The sequence below is a fragment of the Hyaena hyaena genome, unplaced genomic scaffold (assembly GCF_003009895.1).
Source record: "Hyaena hyaena isolate Hyena2069 unplaced genomic scaffold, ASM300989v1 scaffold_369, whole genome shotgun sequence".
Classification (NCBI taxonomy): Eukaryota; Metazoa; Chordata; class Mammalia; order Carnivora; family Hyaenidae; genus Hyaena; species Hyaena hyaena.
Genome location: NW_024081000.1, coordinates 341,960 through 363,204, shown reverse-complemented (window position 1 = coordinate 363,204; position 21,245 = coordinate 341,960). Strand labels below are relative to the sequence as shown.

Here is a 21,245-nt window from a genome sequence, read left to right as displayed (position 1 = left end):
TTATCCATTTGGGAAATTTCTACTTTGTGGCTCTCACTGCTACAGTGAGCAGTCGGTTGCACGTCTTTGATGAGCCCATGGACACATACAGTGCATTGCTGTTAATAACTGCAAAATGATTTAAGATTTCCTTGCTGACTCAGGGTCATCATCATGAAGTCTGGTGCATCCTGGGCTGTAGTATCCCCAGGATTTGTGGAGATGGTAGTTCAGCTCGGCTTTTTGAGTTCCTGTATACATTTTCTGTTCTTGCGGTCAGGCTGCCAGGTGACACTTCACGATGGTCTATTCTTCCTTCCTTCCTGGGTACCTTCATCTGTGGAAGATTCACAAAGCAAATGATAAAATCTATTAGAATTGTGTTTTCAAACCCCAGTTTGAATGTGGGTTATTCCTGTACTGAGCAGGGGTGCCTCAGAGGCTGTTTTTCATTCTTTCTTGGCTTTCAACCTTCTTTTGGATTCTTCTTGGTGCCAGATCCCTGAATTTTAGGTAGCTAGAGTGCTGTTGTCATTTTGAAATTATTATTATTATTTTTTGCAGTCTTAATTCTAATTCCTATGGTAGCTCCTTTCCCCCATGTTCATTTTGAAAGTTCTGCAAAGTAGACCTGATAGTTCTAAATTATCTTTGTAGAAATTATGACACTTGGATAAGCACAAACATTCAATTTTATTATTATGAATACATGTGAGACACAGGTGTCTAGCCAAGAATGGGCATGGGTATATGCTTGGATGAACCCGTGGGAGTCTGGCCAGGTGTGGGACCTTGCTCCAATGGCCCAGTCCAATAGATGGTCATTGAAATTATTTTTCATGCTTATTTTTTTTAAGTTTATTTATTTATTTGAGAAAGAGAGGCTGAGAGAAAGGGAGAGAGAATCCCCAGCAGGCTCTGTGCTGAGAGCCAGATGTGAGGCTTGATCTCAAGAACTGTGAAATCGTGACCTGACCCAAAATCAAGAGTCAGACGCTCAACTTACTGAGCCACCCAGGTGTCCCTCTAATGCTCTTTTTTGTGCGTCTTGGGGAAATGTTACAAAAACTATCCATGGAGGTAAACACATACTACAGTTTTGTGCATTCTCCTTAACCACTCTTAAGGGATTTTTATAATAACTTTATTACTTATGTAATTTTATTACGCTCCTTCTTTAGTACTTGAATTGAAAGCAACCATTCAACATTTGTTTCCATTTTATTTAGTAGCGTTAGGGCCAATTGTACTGCCCAGAGGGGATGTTTTCCATGCACATGAGTGCAGAAGGCACTCCACAGGGAACCAGAACTACCAACCAGGGGAGAGTGAAGGTTTGGGACAAATATAAACTGAGATAAATATAAATACACAGCTTACTGAAATTGCCTTTTTTTTTTTCAATCTGATGAACCAGTGAGTTAAGATGATACCTCAATGAAGAGACCAGTTTTTCTTTTCTTGGCTCTCCTGAGGGGTTGAGGTCAGATTCCTTCAGTAGATAGTATTTGCAAATCTGAAGGATGTTTGCTAGTGTGCTGCGGCTGTGGAAACTCATAAGTGGATTTGTTTTCAGGACAATTGATCCTTGTATAATGTGAAAAAGTCAGGTTTTGATAGGGTTTTTGGCAACCCCTTTCTTTAAATCACATTCCAGAAAATCACCCTTCAGTTGCTCAGAAAATCACATGAAAAAGTAATTAAACTTTGCTGCAGGATGCTGGGAAAGCATTGAAATGGACAGTTGACAAGCAGTGGAGTGTATCTCCGGAAACTTCTTCCTTGTGGAAAAGACATCCCAGGCACCGCTGAATTAGACTAGCGGTCTCTCAAAAGATCTTAGCTGTTGAAATGCCAGATGAATGATATCGGCAACATTTTACTTTAAAAGGGAAATGTGTTCAAAAACATTTATAAGGAAATCTCTACAGGTAATTCAGCTTTAATATTTTTGATCCATCTCTTTGCATGAAACAGGGAGACTGGAAAGCTATTATTGATTTATCTTTATGTTTGATGGTAGGTAAGAAGATAGGTAGGTAAAAATTAAAGATTGTTTAAAAAAGTAGATTAAAAATTCTTTGCTGTGTTTTCCGTACACTAACTAAACAAACACTGCTGTGTATACAAATAGTTTTAATTTGAGGTAGTTCAAGGATGCCATTGAAAAAACTTTCTTATTTAATTACATGATCTTTCAGAGAAAACTCTAGTGACCCTCAGGAGAAGTTTTTAAGATATGTTACGACGTGTATGATGTACAACAAAATTTTTGCTCATATCATCCATACTCTGGCATCAGGTCAAGATTTAACTGTTGAAGAAAATGTGACTATAGCTTTGGCACCAGACAGTTCTCTTTCCGTGACGTCAATAAGAATTTAGCATTATATGAATAATTAGTAGTAGGTTTTCAATATATACTAAATACAAATTCAAGAAATATGTTTGCCGCTGAGGGAACAGGTAGAATGCCCTTAGAGCCCAGAATATGCTCATTTTAGGAGAGACAAAATGTGCTCTTTAGTGGTACTCATGATTCTGAAGCTTCAACATACATATTCTTTTGTTACTGATGCATCCTTATTTATTACTGAGACAGTGTAGTCAGGACTCACAACACTAGTTTAGCCATGCCGCTGGAGTTGCGATTTCAGCAACCTCAACCCACAAAAAGGAGATCTGAGGTGGAGGAGAGCGAAGGCACCTGCGCCTATCAGAGATACTAGTGACAAACTTCCGCAGGACAGACAGTTTCTGAAGTGGACAGTTTTGGACTCTTATCATTATGTGGTAAATATTGGGCACATCCCCTGTTAGAAACAACGTGAAATGAGAAAAGGGAAAAGTAAATGAAGGGCAGCAGTGGGTTTCGAGTAACAGTGTACGCTCTTGCCTGTAGGGTTGAGATGTGCTTTCTGGAAAGCCCTGCTTTCTCACAGCGTTCGGAGGGGATTGGCCCTTCTTCCTTGGCAGTCAGATTTCCCTCAGTGAGTCTCATCCCTGACCCTGTGACCAGCAGGCTTCATCTGCTCCCTCTTCACTATAGCCTTCTTCAGCCAGCCTCAGACCCAGCACAGAAGGCCACCCTCTCTTCTCCTCTTTAGCTCCCACTGAGTCCTCCTTCTCCAGGCTCTGGCCTCCTTCCTTCATTAATGCAAGATCTGTGTCAGGTCATCTTTCTGATGCTACAGGGTTATGGAGGCTATAGGGTAACTGGGAAGGTAAACGTTCACAGAAAAATGTTCACTCCACAGAGCTGCAGATGAAGTGTGGCAGGGGGTCTGAAGGGAAGGTATCTTGTGGTTGAAACAGTCAGGGCAGGCTTCATGGAGGAGGCTACTTTTGGGAGTGCCTTGACTGACATGCAGGGTTCACTTTCTAAAAGAGCTTTTTATTTATTTATTTATTTATTTATTTTGAAATTTATTATTTTGAGAGAGAAAGCAAGCGGAGGAGGGGCAGAGAGAGAGAGAGGGAGAATGGATCCCAGGCAGGCTCCCTGCCATCAGACAAGAACCCAATGTGGGGCTTGAGCCCATGAACTGTGAGATCATGACCTGAGCCGAAACCAAGAGTTGGATGTTCAACTGACTGAGCTACCCAGGTACCCCAGGGATTACTTTCTAGATAGGAGATACAATGGGTTTTGATTTGATCAGAGACCAATATCAAAGTACACTTCAACCAGGAAGGGACGCAGGTGTTTCCCAACCCTTTTTAAGTCTTAAAATTTGAAAAAAAAGAGTTAAGGAATGGGATGATGTGAAATGAACCAACGTGACATACTCGATCTGGCATTGTCTCCTTGGTTGAAAGTTTATGTACTATGTGTTGGGCACAGTCAAAAATATTTGAGGACTGTAAGCACCTAAGAGAGCTTAGAATATGAGCGGGTTGAGGGGAATGAGGTAGGAAGTAGAGAGATCATAGAATTGACCCTCCAACCCAGAATTTTCCTATGAATAAAATGAGAGAAACTAATATACTTGAGATTATCTAACTTTCTTGGAATCTTATTTATGTTGTCTGACAAATTGCTTTGATTATATTTGTGGTCCTATGAAATTGTTCTATTCAAAAAGTTTTAAAAATAAAGTTATTTCGGAAATATAAACACATTTTTATATACATTAAGGCAAAGAAACTCTTTTTATCAATCCTGCGAATATGTAAAAATTGTATAAGTGGAATAGTTAGTTTTGGAAAATATTTCAGTAGTTTAATCAGTTACTTATTCATCTCCACTTCTAGTACTTCCCTGAAGACTGTCTTTTCTCATTGTGGTCTTTTATGGGTTTTTCCCCCACGTAAAATTGCTTGTGATCTTTAGAGTTACATTTTATGATTATTAAAGTTGAAGTTATTGACATCAGCAGTTGACTCTTCTTAGAAGGTCATCACGTTTTTCACTGAGAAAACATTCTCTGTCCAAGCACTGAGGTACAGTTATGGAGAAAATTCTGGCATAAACTTAGAGCAGATTCTGATAAATGGCAGATATTCTCAATTCTATTTAGTGTTAGTATGGAGAAGTGTAAATATTGACATGTGTAAATATTGACATATGTAAATATTTCCGCCCTCGATGGTCACAAGGCCTATGTTTTCTGTCTCCCTTCAAAGTACTTTCTTTCACAAATACTTTGTCAGATTTCTTAACGTTTTACAAGACAGGACTTGTCACCTCCTATTATGATTCTTATGAATGTTTTTCAGTACTGAGATGCTTCAAAATTATAGACCTTTTCAATTTCATTTTATTTTGGTACAGAGCATAAATTTAATCAAGTAAAAATAGGAGGTTGAGATATTCCAAATTGCAATTACGGAATTTTGGAATTTAATTTGTGTAACATTTGGGCTCTTACTTAATCTGTTTAGTTCATCAGTGCCTTCCTGTTTTCAGGCTTATTTTTCAATGAATTCCAGCCTGCTAACAGCTACAGAAGCTGAAGGTAGTTTTTATAGCTCCCATTGTTGACTAACTTGATAAAAGTTTTCCAACAGATCTTGAACAAAATGTAATGCCAACTTAGGGGACAGGTTTACAAAAAAACATAGGATGATTTGTTAAGTAGTTTTCGAAAGGTTCACATGTTTCCAAAACCTGAATGATGACAAGCCACAGAGGAAAAAAAAAGTAACCACCACAAAAATGTTTAGATGACACACTGATATGTGTGAATATATTTGAAATTCTGATAGCTACAGCTTCTCTTTCAGTTGGTAAGAATATCAAAGCCTGTTCAGATGCAGTCACATGCACCACTGCCAGCTCCACATGTATTTGTACTCCATAGTTTTTTAATTTAGTAAAAATTTAATTTTTAACCACAGTGCTTTTGTTTTAGATTTTACTAAATTTATAGTAACATGTATAATGAGTTTGGATGTTTTACCTTCAAGAGAATGAACTTCCAAAAGCTTTACTCTGATTCTGTGAAATGGATTGAAAAAAACAAAACCAAGCCATTATTGGAACTAACTCTACTGATTTTTTTTTTTAGAAGCACTGATCACACTGATATAAAGCTGGCCTCGTTTATCTCTGCAGAGTTCTTTTTCCGCTAACCAGGATACATAAACACTTGCTGCTTTACCATGTGCACATTTGTACAAGAAAACTTGGATGTGAAAATACACAGAATCAGTTTAGAGGAACAGTCTTTTGATCTAAGGGAAGGGTCATGCTTTACATGTTTTCATTCTGCAGCTGCGTGAATGAATGGTAGACCCTGAACAGCTTTCTTAAAAGACATAGATGCGTTTAGGAGATCCGTTAACTTCTGGATTTCATGAGGTTAGTGCTATCATTCTGGTCCACCATGGTGGAGGCTAAATGTTGACAAACTATTTTTTTTTTAAATAAACTTCTTTTGTTTAGAGTGTTTTTAGATTTACAGAAAAATTGTGAAGCTAGTACAAAGTGTCCCTATAGCCTGCACCCACTTTCCCCCATGATTAATGTCTTGTATTGGTTTAGTACACTTGCAAACAATTAGTGAACTGATACTAGTATGTCTTTTATTAACTTAAGTCCATAGTTTATTAATATTTCCTCAGTTTCCCCCCAGTGTCCTCTCTGTGTTCCAGCATTCCGTCCAGGACACCACATTCCATCTAGTTGTTATGTCTCCTTTGGCTCCTCTGGGTTGTGACCATTGACAAACATGTTGAGCAAGTTACACGTTTATCACCATCATTCTTGTAGAAAGGAGGTTTGGTACTTACCTTTTTAAAGCATGAACTTTTGTTTGTTTGTTCTTTGAGGTCATTGTTGCTAGAGGTTCATTGCAAAATGTAAAAGCGTTCCCATTCAATAAAATAAGTAGTTATACATATGACTTGTACTAAAATGGTTCAATTACAATAGCAAGCGCATTCCAGTTGTTTTCTGTTGCTATGGGACAGGGTGGTCCGACTTCTGTTTTCTGTACCCATTTCATGTACACTGTGCCTTTAATTTCCTAATTTCCCGTTGATTCGGCCAAGCGGCCTCCTGGCTGCCCTGTGCATCTTGGAGGTAGCGGCACAACGGACTGGCTGTCCCCAGCCTTTCTGCAGCAGCATCTGAGATCCGCAAGAGTTACCTGTCTGCAGCTGCTCTTGTCCGAGCCTAATGTGTCTTATCAGTGAGTATTCTGTTCCTTGGAACTGAAAGGGAAGGCTTAGTTAATGCTGTGTCTGAAAAGGGTCAGGAGAGGAGAGATGGGCTTATCACTGATTGTCTTCTGACTTAGCCACCTGTTGGTGAGAAGTCTCTCCACTGCATGGGTGGGGTGTGTCACAGCACTAGGTGACAGCAAGAGGTAAAAGGGTGCAGCTCCACCAGCTCACCGTGGCTTAGTGTCATGCAGCTGTTAATAACTTCAGCGCGTAGTTAGTATGAAGTTTAGTAACAGTTAGCTACGGTTAATGTAGCTTTTTGATAAGCATTTATGCAGAATTTTCCTTTTTTTTTAAGTCAAGGTAGATGGAATATGGGACCACAGTGTAAACTGAAACTGAGATTGTCCCAGGGAAACCTGGGAAGGTGACAGATGTCATCTAAAGGAAGGTTTTGCATAGGAACTGATGTGGCACTCTTTTATTTTCTCCCCAACTCCTGTCTTTCTTACCAAAACAAAGAGATTTTCGGTGAAAATACACCACCTTGCACTAACATTACTGGATTGTGCCTACATTTAACGTGACTCCGGGTAAGTTGATAGAAGAGAAATACTGGTGGTGTGAACGTACGTGGTCATTACTCTTAAGTAAAGAGGTATGTCATTTCACATATACGTGCACACATATGGAGCACGCTGACAATGTGATATCCATATACATTAAAAAAATTGCTCCTTGGGGCAGGATGCGAACAAAGGCCCGCCTGTTCCCTTGTGTATAGAAAGCTAGGCCTGCATTACCCCATCCTCATTACTGTCCTCAGGGCCTTCTGTCAATAGACTATAAGAGGGATCAAAGGAAGGCCCATTGGCCCTTGGCCTATTTGATTGGAGCATAGCCAAGCTCACTCATTTATGTGTTGTCTGTGTCTGTTTTCACGCTACAATGGCAAAGTTGAGTATTTGCAACAGAAATCATAAATATTTTCTGACTGGTGCTTTACAGGAGACTTTTACTGACCCTTTCTTTTGGAGCACTTGGACCCAATTCCAGCATGGGTGGGGGCTGACCTCTGCACCCTCCCCACCCCCCACCCCCCCATCAAAACCAAGCAATCCTTAGACACCAGCAGGGTGTTCAAGAATTCAACTCAATTCTGACACTTAGAGGTAACATCAGATGCCGCAGATTAAGGGTTCATTCCTCATCGCCCACTTCAGATGCCAGTCCCAGTCCTCAGGCTGTTACCTGTGCTTCTGGCTGATTAGGGCTCAATTAATTCCTAGAGAGGCTCACAGAACTCAGGGAGACAACTACTTAACATTTACCAGTTTATTAAAGGGTAGGACACAGTATGAAGAGAGATGTATATATTTCTTATGAATCATTATATCACACCCCTGGGCCATAAGCTTTGCAAACTGACCTTGGCACGACCCAATATTCATTTTTCACTTTCCTCTGCACTGGCACCCATAAGGCAGCAGTTCTGTGTGTGAGGTTTCCATGTCACACCGCCTCTTCCCTTTTGGTGCCTTCCTAAAACACAACCCAGAAGCGCACAGGAGGTAATCCCTAATTCTTTCTAATGCATTGGGGTAGATGAGTCAAGAGCAATAACAAACCATAATAATGGCCAGTGTTTATGGATTGCCTACAGTGTGCCTGGTATAGTTGTGTGTGTTTCAGGAGGGATTCGTGCTCAGATTATCTGGGAGCTTCCGTTGCTATCCTCACTTTATATCTGAGGAAATGGAAGCTCAGGAGGTTAAGCGTTTTGCCCTGGGTCTCGAAGCCAAGGATGTGGTGAGGAAGCAGTTGATTTAGCCAGGCCATTACACTTACCCCACGCACCATTCATTCATGACTGAGACAGGCCTTAGCTGTTGGGAGGGTGCCCTCCCTAAGCCTTTAGCACATGCCTCTTGCTGTGTCTGCCTTCCTCCCTCCATTGGTAAACTCCCAGTAACTAAATGTCAGCAATTTCAAATAGGAAGCAATTTACAATTTGAAATGTTTCTAGACTTTGAATCATTCCCCAGGGAGTTTCCATTTTAAAATCTTTACCGGAATAGTATCCATATAAGTGCTTAGGGAAGTAAAATACTTGTCAAGGGGATGGTCCTGAAGGAACTTTACCTGTGGGAGGTGTGTTTGGGCAGGGGTCCTGGATGAGACACTGGTGGGTGAACACCTGAACTGAGGCCATCTTCTGCGAGAGCGGCCGCAGAGCAAAGCCAAGGAAAGGCCCGGCCAGTGGACTGGCTTGTCTCTTTGTCTGTCAGATGGTGGGACCAAGTTGAAGAGACCATTATTTTTTTTCCCTCTGGAAGGGAGAGCCGGAAATAATTTTATAACTGAGTTAATGTTCTCACTTTTTGTGAGAACACCAGCCCAAATCCCTTCCAGTCAGAAGCGGCCGGCTTCAGGCGGTTAGTTGGCACAGAGCCACGCCCTGTCTGAAGAGAAAGGCACGAACTTTACAAAGAAAGTGAATGCTGCCCTGTTCTAGGGCCGGAGCTGGTTTTGGCTGTTGGAATTTGTTTTTTAGTCATTTGGGGTTTGTTCTGAAAGTAGATGTCCTATGTAATCAGAGTACGTTTTGAAGCCAGTAACTTTTACCTAACTTGTGTGGGGGTAAAAGGATAAGCCTTTCCACTTACTGACCAAATGATACTATGGGTGGTTCAGGGCATCCAGAGAGGTCATTTTTCTTACCCCGGAGAGAAATAAACTATCAGATTTTTAATTAATTAATTTATTTATTTATTATTTTAGAGAGGAAAAAAGAGAGAGCAAGCTGGGTAGGGGGGCAGAGGGAGAGAATCTCAAGCAGGCAACCATGCCCAGTACAGAGTCTGACACGGGGCCCAATCCCACAACCCTGGGATCATGACCTGAGCTGAAATCAAGAGTCAGACGCCCAACTGACTGAGCCACCTAAGCGTCCTGAAACTCTCAGATATTTTTTAAAAAAGACTTATTTTTTAGAGCAATTTTAGGGCCACAGAAAAATTAAGAGGAAGGTGCCAAGATTTCCCATATACTCCCTGCCCCCTCACTTGCCAGCTTCCTCCATTTTCAACAACTCCCATCAGAATGATATATTAGTTACAGTTGATGAACCTACAGTTACATACCATAGCCACCCAAATTCCTTATTTTATATTAGGGTTCTCTTGTGTATCTTATATGGGTTTGGGCAAAGGTGCAGTGACACATACCCATTATGTACAGAGTATTTTCATTGCCTTAAAAATCCTCTTTGCTCCCACCTTTTCATCCTTCCTCCTCCCTTCCAATCCTCGGCAACCACTGATCTTTCTACTGTCTCCGGGTTTTGCCTTTTCCAGAATGTCAGAGTTGGAATTAATATGTAATCTCTTCAGATTGGTTTCTTTCGTGTAGTTATATGCATCTAAAGTCCTTCAGTATCTTACCATGGCCTCATGGGTCATTTTTTTTTAAATTGTTGGACACTGTTTTGTTGTCTGGATGCACTGTAGTTTATCCACCCACCCACCAAAGAACAGGTTGCTTTTCAGTTTTGGCAGTTATGATGGAAGTGATTCTACGGATTCATATGCAGGTTTTTGTGTGGACATAAGTTTTCAACTCCTTTAGATAAATTGCTGTATTGTATGGTTAAGAGTCTTCTAGGAAACTGTCAAACTGTCGTCCCAAGTGACTACCATTTTGCATTCCCGCCAGCAATGAGTGAGGCTTCCTGTTGCTCCACATCCTCACCAGCATTTGATGTTGTCAGTGTTCTGAATTTTGGCTATTCTAACAGGTGTTGTAGTGGAATCTTTTGTTTTCATTTGCTCGGATGCCATATGATGTGGAACATTTTTTCATATGCTTATTTGTCATCTGTGTATCTTCTTTGGTAAGGTGTCTGTTAAGGTCTTTGACCCACTTTTTAATCAGGTTGTTTTCTTATGAGTTTTAAGGGTTTTTGAGGAGTATATTTTTGATGACAGTACATTATCAGATGTACTTTTTGCAGATATTTTCTCCCGTCTGTGGCTTATCTTCTCATTTTCTTGGCACTTTCACACAGCAGCTTTTAATTTTAGTGAAGTCCAGCTTATCAGTTTTTCTCTCATGGATTATGCCTTTGGTGTTGTATCTAAAAATTTGTCGCCATACCACATGGTCATCTAGGTTTTCTCCTTTCTTATCTTCTAGAAGTTTTATAGTTGCAAAGACTGTCTTTGCTCCATTGTGTTACCCTTGCTCTTTTGCTAAATATCCATTGACTATATTCACCTGGGTCTCTATGGGCTCTCTGTTCTGTTTTCATGATTTATTGGTCTATATGATCAGATTTTACATGTCTATAATTTTACACATTCTATAGCAAAGGAAGGTAGAAGTTCACGAAAGCTTCTGAAGTGGTACACTTCTGGATTAAATGACAGCGGACTTAGATTTACCTTTATCTCTATGAACTTGTTTCAGAGTCCTTTGATTAATTTTCTGCTTTAGCCAAAACTTTGTGAAGATGGGAAGAGTAAAGATGCAAGCTTGATTAAGTTATCACTTCCTTTTAACACTTCTGGTGGCTTCCTACCTCTCAATAACTGTCCTGCACCCCCATCGTGTCTCTGCTGTGCTTTCAGGCCCTGTGAGGTCCTCTGCTCTGGCTCCTGCTGCCTTCTTCTGCCACATCCACGTCCAGTGCTGCTGCCGCCCCTCCCCCACTCTGAGCTCTCCAGTCCCACTGGCTTCTTCCAGTTACCTGCCCCCCATCCCTACCTGTGGTTATAGGCGCCTCAGACAGGCCACCACTCCCTCGCTTCTTTCCTGCTGTCTGCCTGATTGACATCTACTCATCCCCGAGTTTATCCCTGAAAGGCTGGTCACAGTCACCTGTCTATGCTGCCAGAGCATCTTGTACTTAACCTTCAAATGAGGGAAAGAACTCAGTCTGTTTTTTAGCATTTTACTTTTAGGATCTAGCGTGGGGCCCCTTGGATGGCATGGATGTTTTAATTTCCCATGCTCAGATATTAGTGTCATAATGTCAGTTTTCTTACGGCAGTCCCTAGTGTACAGTGATGCAGACATTGGTACTTAATGCTGTTAGCTTTTGCTCATAGAAAATGGATTGGGTTTTAGATCTCATAGTTTGAATGAATAGGTTGGCTCCCTATTTTAATGCTTAAGGGAGCAAGACTTAGAAGCTAATGGACTCTTTTCCTAACAACCTTACTGGGTCACTGTGTTCCTTAGTGTGGAGTGGTATTGTCTGTGCTTGGCTGTTCCCAGAGGTACCCTTACTTTTTTTAATGTTTATTTATTTTTGAGAGAGAGAGAGAGTGAACACACAAGCAAGGGAGGGGTAGAGAGAGAGAGGGGGAGAGGGAAACAGAAACTGAAGCAGGCTCCAGGCTCCAAGCTGTTAGCACAGAGCCCCATGAGTGGCTTGAAGTCACAAACTGTGAGATCATGACCTGAGCCAAAGTCAGAAGCTCAACCAGCTGAACCCCCCAGGTGCCTCCTAGAGGTGTCCTTAGACCAGAGGGGTGCAGGCATTCTAAATACTGGCCCTACTACATTACATACACATAAAGGTAGATATCGATGTGCTCTTCTAAGTATAGTATTAATCCTGTAAAAATATGTGACCCTTTTAAAATTTTTGCACATCTTAAGTGTACATGTTTTTCTTCTAAGTTCATATAATAAATAGCCCTTTCAATTTCAGTGGGAATATTTGTGATTTAAAATGCATATTTCCCAGGATAATTTTATTTTGGTTTTTATTTTTTATTTTCCCAGGGACAATTTTAAAATTCTAAGGTGTGACTTTTTCATCAGTAATTAGCCACCACCGTCTTTTTTTTTTTCTTTTTACAAATGATCTTGTCATTTATCAGCAAGAAGATGAGTAGGCTCAAGTTTTAAACATCTAAAGGTGGTTGATAATTCAGGGTGTGTTTTTCTCTGATCTCCGTTTCTCTGATCTAATGTCTTTCTGAGCCTTTCATTGGATCTCCTTCCTTCAGACATAAATTAGATTATTTTAGCATTAGGGGCTCTCAGCACCGAAGTGCAGACACCGTGTTTTGCCTTGGCTAACTAAAGCCCATGACTCGACCCTCCATTTTTACCGAGTATTTGTCAGGCACACGTCTGTAGACACGTCTACATGGTACCTGTGAGTCCCAGCGTAATCGCCTGAGACGGTCCCTGGACTTAATGAATTAAAAGTGCTTCAGGTCTTATCACTGCTGGGCACCACTCTCAGCACCCACATGTGCCACCCTGGGTTGGGCCAGAAAACAACAGAGCTGTGTGTGTGGCATTGTGCATTGTCTGTTTGTTTAACCTCTGACGGCAGGAGCAAGGACACCCAGGCAGGGCGGTGACTGCGGCACTCTTAGGAGCAGAATAAAGATCGTCTTGGCACCAAGTAGAGGCACCAAGTCGGCTGAGCTGAAGAACCCATATGTGTTTGCTGTCTGTGCGGGTGGCTGGCATTTAAAGCCTGCGTTGAGTGACCCAATACCATCTCGTGTTACAGTAAGGCAGTTTGTGTCTTTGTTTTTTTGCGTGAGGTGTCTTGTTGCCAAGTGTGTTCTGGTGGCTGTCCCGGCACGATCCAGGTGGTCCTCTGGTTTCACAGATAGAGACCGAACGAGGTGCACAGGATAATGGGGAGCAGGGGAAGGTGGGAGTGTGCCTTATTGTCTACCATTGTGCTTTCCCCAGATAGCTGTAGGCAAACCAAATTTTATGAGATTATCTCATTTTAATCTTAGTCATGCCTGCCTACCTGCTTGCTTGCTTCCTTTCTTTCTTTCTTTCTTTCTTTCTTTCTTTCTTTCTTTCTTTCTTTCTTAATGTTTTTATTTCTGAGAGAGAGAGAGACAGCGTGAGCAGAGGAGGGTCAGAGAGAGAGGTACAGAATCTGGAACAGGCTCCAGGCTCTGAGCTGGCTGTCAGCACAGAGCCCGACGCGAGGCTTGAACCCAGAACCGTGAGATCATGACCTGTACTGAAGTCAGATACTTAACCGACTGAGCCACCCAAGCGCCCCTATGCCTTCCTTCTTTAAAGGAGTCCCTTTGCGGGGTGCCTGGGTGACTCAGTCAGTTAAGCGTCCAACTTCAGCTCAGGCCATGATCTTGCAGTTTGTGAGTTTGAGCCCTGCATTGGGCTCTGTGCTGACAGCTTGGAGCCTGGAGCCTGCTTTGGATTCTGTGTCTTGCTCTCTTTCTGTTCCTCCCCCTCTCACACTCTGTCTCTCTCTCTATTTCTGTCCCAAAAATAAATAAACACTAAAAAAAAAAAAAGTAAAGGAGTCCCTTTGCAACGTGGACAATCCCTGCAGCGATAATGCACATCCTTCTCCAAAGTGAGTTTTTAAAAATCTTGGTATGTTAAATTTTCATACACGGAGACATGCCCTTGGGACCCCTGAAGACCAGTCAACATCTACTCTTGGCATGAAGAGCGAGTTTCTCCATGGGCAGCTGGACTCCAGCCCGATGGGCTGCGTTGAAATACTGGCTCTGCCACCAGGACAATGCTTACCTGTGTCTGCCTCAGTTTCCTCTTTGGTAAACAGGATACTAGTGATAACTTCTTTAGAGGGTTGTCAGGAGGGTTAAGTGACTTGTACATATGAATGCTGAGTCACTGCCTGGACTGCAAATGGAAGGTGCAGTATATGAGTGCTTCAGAGGAGTCTTTTGTTCCCTTGAAAGAGAGTGGGTGGTAGTGGTAATGAGAAGCTTTTACGTAGTTAATACGAAGCTATCAAGGAAAAAGATGAGGAAGTAATTTAATCTGGAAGAGGATGATTAAAAAAACAAAATAGGAAACTGTAATGCCAACTTTTTAAGTTCAAACTGACTATAACAAGTTCCAAGTCCTGGTGGCTTGAAACAAACTTACAAAACACAAACAAAACACAAACTTGTTTCTTTCTCCTGTGTCATTCAGATTAAAGTGGTCAGGCAGCCCTGCGGAGCAGGTGACCTCCGCGTGGGGACTCCGGAATCCGAGCACACTCTGTCCTGGGACTTTGCCATATTGGAGTTCTTCACTTAAGCTGTGAGGATGAGGAAGAGAGATGGAAAGAGGTAGAGGAATGAGAAGAGAGAGAGAGGGAAAGGAGGTGGAAGGAGAGATGCAGAGAGACAGAATAAGAACGAGTATGAACTGAGGATTTTATGAAGCATTAGGGGACAAGCCGTGAAGTGGCAAACACACCATTTCTGTTCCTGCTCCATTGATGGGGACCAGTGACGTGGCCCCAGTGTGCACGCCTGTGGTTCTGGGAAGTGGTTTCTCCCTGTATGCCCAGTAAGCAGCAGGACGGATGAGCATTGCTCTGGAACATATCTCCTGTGATGGCAGATATTTTCTAGAATTGATCTGTTTGTATACTTCACTGTAAACCATCCCTGAAATTCTTTATAATGGCAAGACCAGCAAAGGACTTGAGAAGATGTAGAAATTATAATGTTTCTTTCTTATTTTTGAAACGTGCAGAAAGTCAGGGAATCTGCTGATCTCCGCTTCTGAACATTTTATTGTGCTGTTTGCCACTAAACAAGGACTCTAGGTGACAGTATCTTAATGGCCATCTCTGACAGGCAGGTCCCTATTAAGGAGAAAGTCTTTATGTTTTGTGTCCTGCTGGTGATCCGTAAATGACAAAAGGCAAAGAAGTTAATGATCCAGTTATGCACTGAAATCGCATGGGACAATCTACTCTTAGATTGTGTTCTGTGTTTTGTTTTGTTTACTGCACTAGTAAATAGGGCTCACTATTGCAACAAGGATTTGTACTCCACTCTGATGGGAAGGGTGTTGACTGCTTTCTGTGTCTTATAGAAAATAAAGCGACTTAATCCTTCAGGTTTATTAATAATATTTCACTTGAGCAGTTCTTTCAAATCATAATTGGCATCTGTTCAGATTGAGCAGTTAGTTTATTTATAAGTGCAAACCTAGGAGTTTTTTTATAACTACATGGACACACCTTGAGGCCATGCTTCACTAAGCTTCTAGGTTAATATATACCTCACATTTGGCACTGTTTCATAGTTCTGTGGATTAATTTTGAATCCCATTTCTTCTGCCAAGGTTCAGGTGTCTAACACAATTGGGAAGCAAAATAATGTTATGGTGGATCATGTGGTTTCCAGCCCCAGACTGGAGTGGAATCCCAGCTCTGCTGCTCAGCCATTCGGGGACCTTTTATTGTCTGCTCTGGTCGCCTAGGTATCTCTAGTAACAAATACCAGACTGGGTGGCTTCAATAACTGAAATTTATTTTCTTACAGTTCTGGAGGCTAGAAGTCTCAGATCGAGGTGTTAGCGGGGTTAGTTCTTTGCGAGGCTGGTCTCCTTGGCTTTTAGATGGCCACCTTTCTGTGTCTTCACAGGGTCTTCCTTCCTTCCTTAGCGCATCAGGTCCTGAACTTGGGTCAGGGGCACCGCGAGCCCCACCGACTCACTCCTTTATCCTCCGGCAGGCGAGCTGCCAAGGCTCATCAGTTTTTCTTTTGAAATGACTCTGCAGTATTTGTCTTTTAATAAAAGTTAATGACAAATAGGATTGTCACATATATATATATGAATTTATATGAAGTGATTTTTAATGGGCTATAAATAATAGATACATTCAATCTTCTGATCATCAGTGCTGAAATATGTCTTATTAGGGATTGACAGAACATGTTATAAATAGGTTTAATGGTTACCTCACTTTTTTTCTGTACATCTGTTTGCCTTTCTGTTAAAGGAAAAAAAAAATAGCAGTAACAAAAAAATACCCCTCCCTGTCAGTCCCTCCCTATGCACTGGTCTATATCTTCTAACACTAAGTCATGACCTTATAAACCTACTGTATACAATTTTTATGTATCCATTCAGACCTCAATAAATCCAGGAAGAAGATAAACTTGCCGTTGCATTTAAAAAATATTATACAGAATAAGCAACAGCATCTCTGACTGCTATCTCTTCCCTCCTTTCCACTCCTTCTGTTATTGTTCCTTTTTTCTTCCTTGGTTCTTACGTGTTCTCATTCCTCAAATGATGAATTCTGAAAATTCTGCACATTTGCTTGTTTACTTTTTACTTGGTTTGATTTCATTTTTAATTTTAACTAAAAGCATTTTTTTTTGGCAGAAAAGAGCAAGTTAGTACCTTGTATCTAAACATCAACCTTGTGGAGCCAAGACTAATTCAGCCGTATGAACATGTCATAAGAAACTTCATCCGCGAGATCAAACTGCAGAGCACAGAAATGGAAAGCCTGGCCATTGCGGTGAAGAGGTACTGGGGCCTTTCCTTTCTACGTGGCACGTGGGGGTCCTTTAACTGGCTGTCTGACCAGGTGGCACATGGATGGAACTGCACAATCACGTTTTGATGTGGGTGGACTTCCTGGGCCTCAGGAATCTGGAGCTGCCTGAACTCAGCCAGCCTGAGGGAAGCTGAGTCGACGAGGCAGTACTTTGTAGGGGCAGCCGCAGTCCATAAGTAGGTCGCTGTGACCCTGTCAAATAAACTTTTCAAGGCCAGTGATTCCATACAGACCAGAGAGATTCGTTTTCTTCTATCCAGCCACTTGAAACATACAGGAAACCCATCCAGAGAGGCAGACAGGACTCCATTTGAAGCCTGGCCTCGTTACTGACAGGTGTGTGACTTTGGGCCAGTTTCTGCATCTGTAGAATGAAGCTATAAATAGTCACATTCTCAGGATGTTGAGATACAATGGGTGATATCATGGGTGGAGCCCCTCACACGTGCTCAGTGGGGAGACTCTTCCTCTCTCCAGCCCTCCTCACCCAGCCTGAACGGAAAGCCAAAAAGCTTTAAACCCGTGCTGTCGTGCAGACAGATTGTGTAAGCCCTACCTGGCTCACATAGGGGATCTTCCTGGTTTTACCAGCAGCCCAGTGCAGAGGAAGACCTTAGATGTGTTACAGTCCCAACAGCAGGCTTTTTGCTCCCCAGAGGGACCACAGCCCTCTGGCATTCATGGGAAAGAGGGCATGTTGTTTGCCCTAATTCCTGGTGTTCTGCCCCACAGATGCTCGTCGCGTTCAGTGGCATCTCCGAGTGTGTGGCAGGTCCTGCTGGTCTCTGCCCAGAACTTGTAACGGCCTCTTTGATAGGAGATCCCCCGTGTGCATGGGGGCAGGAGAGGGCTACTCTTCCGTCTCTTCATTCTTTCTTTCAAATGATGATCGAACTATCTAGTTGACTCTCTGGAGTAAGTGAAGGCACCTAACATATAGACGAGGTGTGTTTTAAAACATGGATGCTAAGTAGGACTTTGTATAACGCTGGGGTCATGTGAGAGTGATACCAGTCATGGGGTTTCTTGTGAACATGTTCCGTTCCTGACTCTGCACTTATCCCTCAAGTTTGCCTGCCAGGGGCTTTCAGTAGGATAGGAGGGTGGTCCCCTGCACTCCAAATTCTGTAGAGCATTATGGAGCTGAGGGGGATTCACAGACACACGTGTTGAGATTTCAGAGTGTCTGGTGAATGCCTATTAAAAAAGACTGACTTCCACGTACACATACATGTACACAGACCCACACAAAGACATGTGGGACCCACACACACACATTTACAGTGACCATTAAGGATAGTGCCATGTAAACCCATAAGGGAAAAAAGAATAGGATTCTCAGTGTTCTCATCACCAGCCAGGCTGTTCTGCCCCTGCGGAGTGAGTGTGGCACATGTGTTGGGCTTTGTTATTGCTTCTCTCCTCCCTGCTTCTGTGCTGTCTGGGTGGAATCCAAAGTCAGGCTCTGTCCTCGGTATCTAGGACCTTGCTGAAGTGCTTACGTGACACCTACCAAGAACCAAGGTATGTTCTTACCTGAGGGCCATCCATCCTCACCTGGGTTTTTTGGTTGGGAGAGGGTCTCTTTTCGCCCTGTACTCGCACCAGTCCGGATGGGAGCCCTGGGCTATAGGTTAGAGTGGACAGTCTTCATCACATTAGACATTTCACTAGGAGTTAGGGACTGCTGGGGGCAAACACTGTATCATTATAGAGTACCTCAATTTACCAAAAAAAAAAAAAAAAAAGTTGCCCAGAAATGAGGAAGGCAGAAAGAACACATCAGGAGCAATCTCAGATGCCCAGATGTTTAGGACTGGATATCTAGAAGGAGCGGTTGGAAAAATGATCGTAGAGAGAGAAGGGATATGTGGCTTGGCTTTTCACACTCCCAGAGTTGATCAAACCAAACCGGAGTTGCTATGGAGATATGTAATTCCTAGATTTCAGATATTAAGTATTTTTTTTAAGTAATTTTTTTAATGTTTTATTTATTTCTAGGAGAGAGAGAGAGAGAGACAGCGTGAGCAGGGGAGGGTCAAAGAGAGAGGGAGTCACAGACTGAAACAGGCTCCAGGCTCTGAGCTGGCAGTCAGCACAGAGCCCAACGTGGGGCTCGAACCCACGAACCGCGAGATCACGACCTAAGCGAAAGTCGGATGCTTTACCGACTAAGCCACCCAGGCGCCCCCAGATATTAAGTATTTTTAAACGAATGAGAAATAGCTGACTTTCTAAACCAAGTTAACATACCTTTGGGCAAGCTATAAGGTAAAGATGAAGAAAACACAAGCAGAAAATAGTAGTTAAGTCATTCAAAATTTTTTTCTGGGCCCTTCCCCCAAGCCCTCTATATTCATTTGGAACTTGATATGGAAATTAAACTAATGTACGAACAGACTGTTAACAAGGAGTAAATATGTGGAAAGCAGGTAGGATGATGTCATGGAAGCCATCACACTAGAAGATGGGATGTCTTACATTTAGGTCTTTTTATTAACAGCATGTCATTGATCCTCTAAGTTTCATGTGGCTGCTTTCAAGTCTCTTGTAATCTAGTTGAGTAGGCAAGGCCCATGCATGAGAAAATGTAAATAATCAGACCTAGAGCAGAGAGAGAACAAAAATACTTTTTTAAGGGTTCAATCTGAAGTCTCAGCCATTGTAAAGGGGCAGTTGTCTCCATGCTAAACAGCTGCTCAAGAAAACTATCCCAGAACTCTTCTCAAGGAAATGTTCCCATTTCTGACTTTTTGGCAAATCCGTGTGTTCTGCCTCTAGAGAGAGAGCTGATTTAGTGATGACATTAATAAAAGAATTTTTCTATCATGTAGAGACCATATATCTGTATTCTAGAACTTTGGGAACTGATTAGAAATAGTCATTGAGATTCTTTTCTTCCCCCTTTTAGCTGTAGTACTATGTGTTTCATAGAATAACATTTCAGAATTATATCTAATCATCTGTTTGCCACAGGGTTCTTTTTTTGTCCAGAGTTGTCACTCAGTCATGGCAATAGAAAGGATTTTCAGAATTTATTGAGAGCTTCTCAGTGATTTGGTATCTTTATCTATTCTTTCCCACAATCTAGTTTAATGCTATTCTATCTAATTTATACCATTTGTTTAATGTCTAGCTTTAATGTCATTTTACACCCAAATGGACAAATTGCCAATCTCGTTTTATTATGTGGAAGGAACAGGGTGTGTTATTTTATTTTATTTATTTTTTATTGTTTTTAATATTTTATTTATTTCTAGGAGAGAGAGAGAGAGACAGTGTGAGCAGGGGAGGGTCAGAGAGAGAGGGAGTCACAGACTGAAACAGGCTCCACGCTCTGAGCTGGCAGTCAGCACAGAGCCCGACGCGGGGCTCGAACCCACGAACCGCGAGATCATGACCTAAGCGAAAGTTGGACGCTTAACCGACTAAGCCACCCAGGCACCCCGGGAATGTTATTTTAAATGGTGTGTTTCTCCTCATGAGTAAGACAGGAGTTGAAATAGCAGAGGTTGAAGTTTTCTCTGCATGTCACACCGACGAGGCGTGCATCTCTTGAATTTCAGAGCCCAGGACAAGGCAGCCATGCAGTTGAGTGAGCTGGAGGAGGAAATGGACCAGAGGATTCAGGCTGCAGAACACAAGACGCGGAAGGACGTGAGTGTGTGGGATGGCCCATTCATTTCACGAATCTTGAGCGTGCACCTCTTGTAGACTGGGCACCAGACCCTGTGGGTGCAGCAAGCCCAGGCTCCGCGGGGCTCTCAGTGAGGGCAGGTTTTGGTGGCGGTGGTTTTGTGGGGAGAGTAAGGAGACAGTGAGATCCAATAGAGCAGGTAAGTTCAATCACAGCAACGGGGAGAGGAGGCGGGGAGGTCAGCACGTCTTTGTAGAGGTGACGTGAGAGCTGAGGCCTGAGGAAGAAGGCAGAGCGCCCTTTGGTAGAGGAGTCTGGCTCAGCTTTTATACCATTGCCTCACTGCCCATGTCCACTGCCAACTTTAAATCTAGGTTGCGGGGAAATTAAAATTCTTTATGCCAACTTCAGTGTTTTATAATGGAATATACTTTTTTAAAAATATTATTTATTTATTTATTTATTTATTTATTTTATTTATTTATTTATGTATCTATTGATTTATTTAGAGAGTGCGAGTAGGGGAAGGGCAGAGGGAAAGAGAGAGAATCTTAAGCAGACTCCATGCTCAACGTGGAGCCCAACATGGGGCTTGATCCCACGATCCTGGGATCATAACCTGAGCCAAAATCAGGAGTTGGGTATTCAACTGACTAGGCCACCCAGGCACCCCTAATGGGATGT

At 42.2% G+C, this 21,245-nt stretch overlaps 1 protein-coding gene across 1 annotated transcript in view; it reads left to right on the top strand.

Annotated features, from left to right (window-relative positions):
* RASEF (RAS and EF-hand domain containing) overlaps positions 1–21,245 on the top strand; it is a 74,075-nt gene that overhangs the window by 17,062 nt on the left and 35,768 nt on the right. The window contains exons 2-3 of the mRNA XM_039250399.1: positions 16,747–16,893; positions 20,491–20,581. Of these exons, the coding sequence (XP_039106330.1) occupies positions 16,747–16,893; positions 20,491–20,581 (238 nt within the window). The remainder of the gene's footprint in view (positions 1–16,746; positions 16,894–20,490; positions 20,582–21,245) is intronic.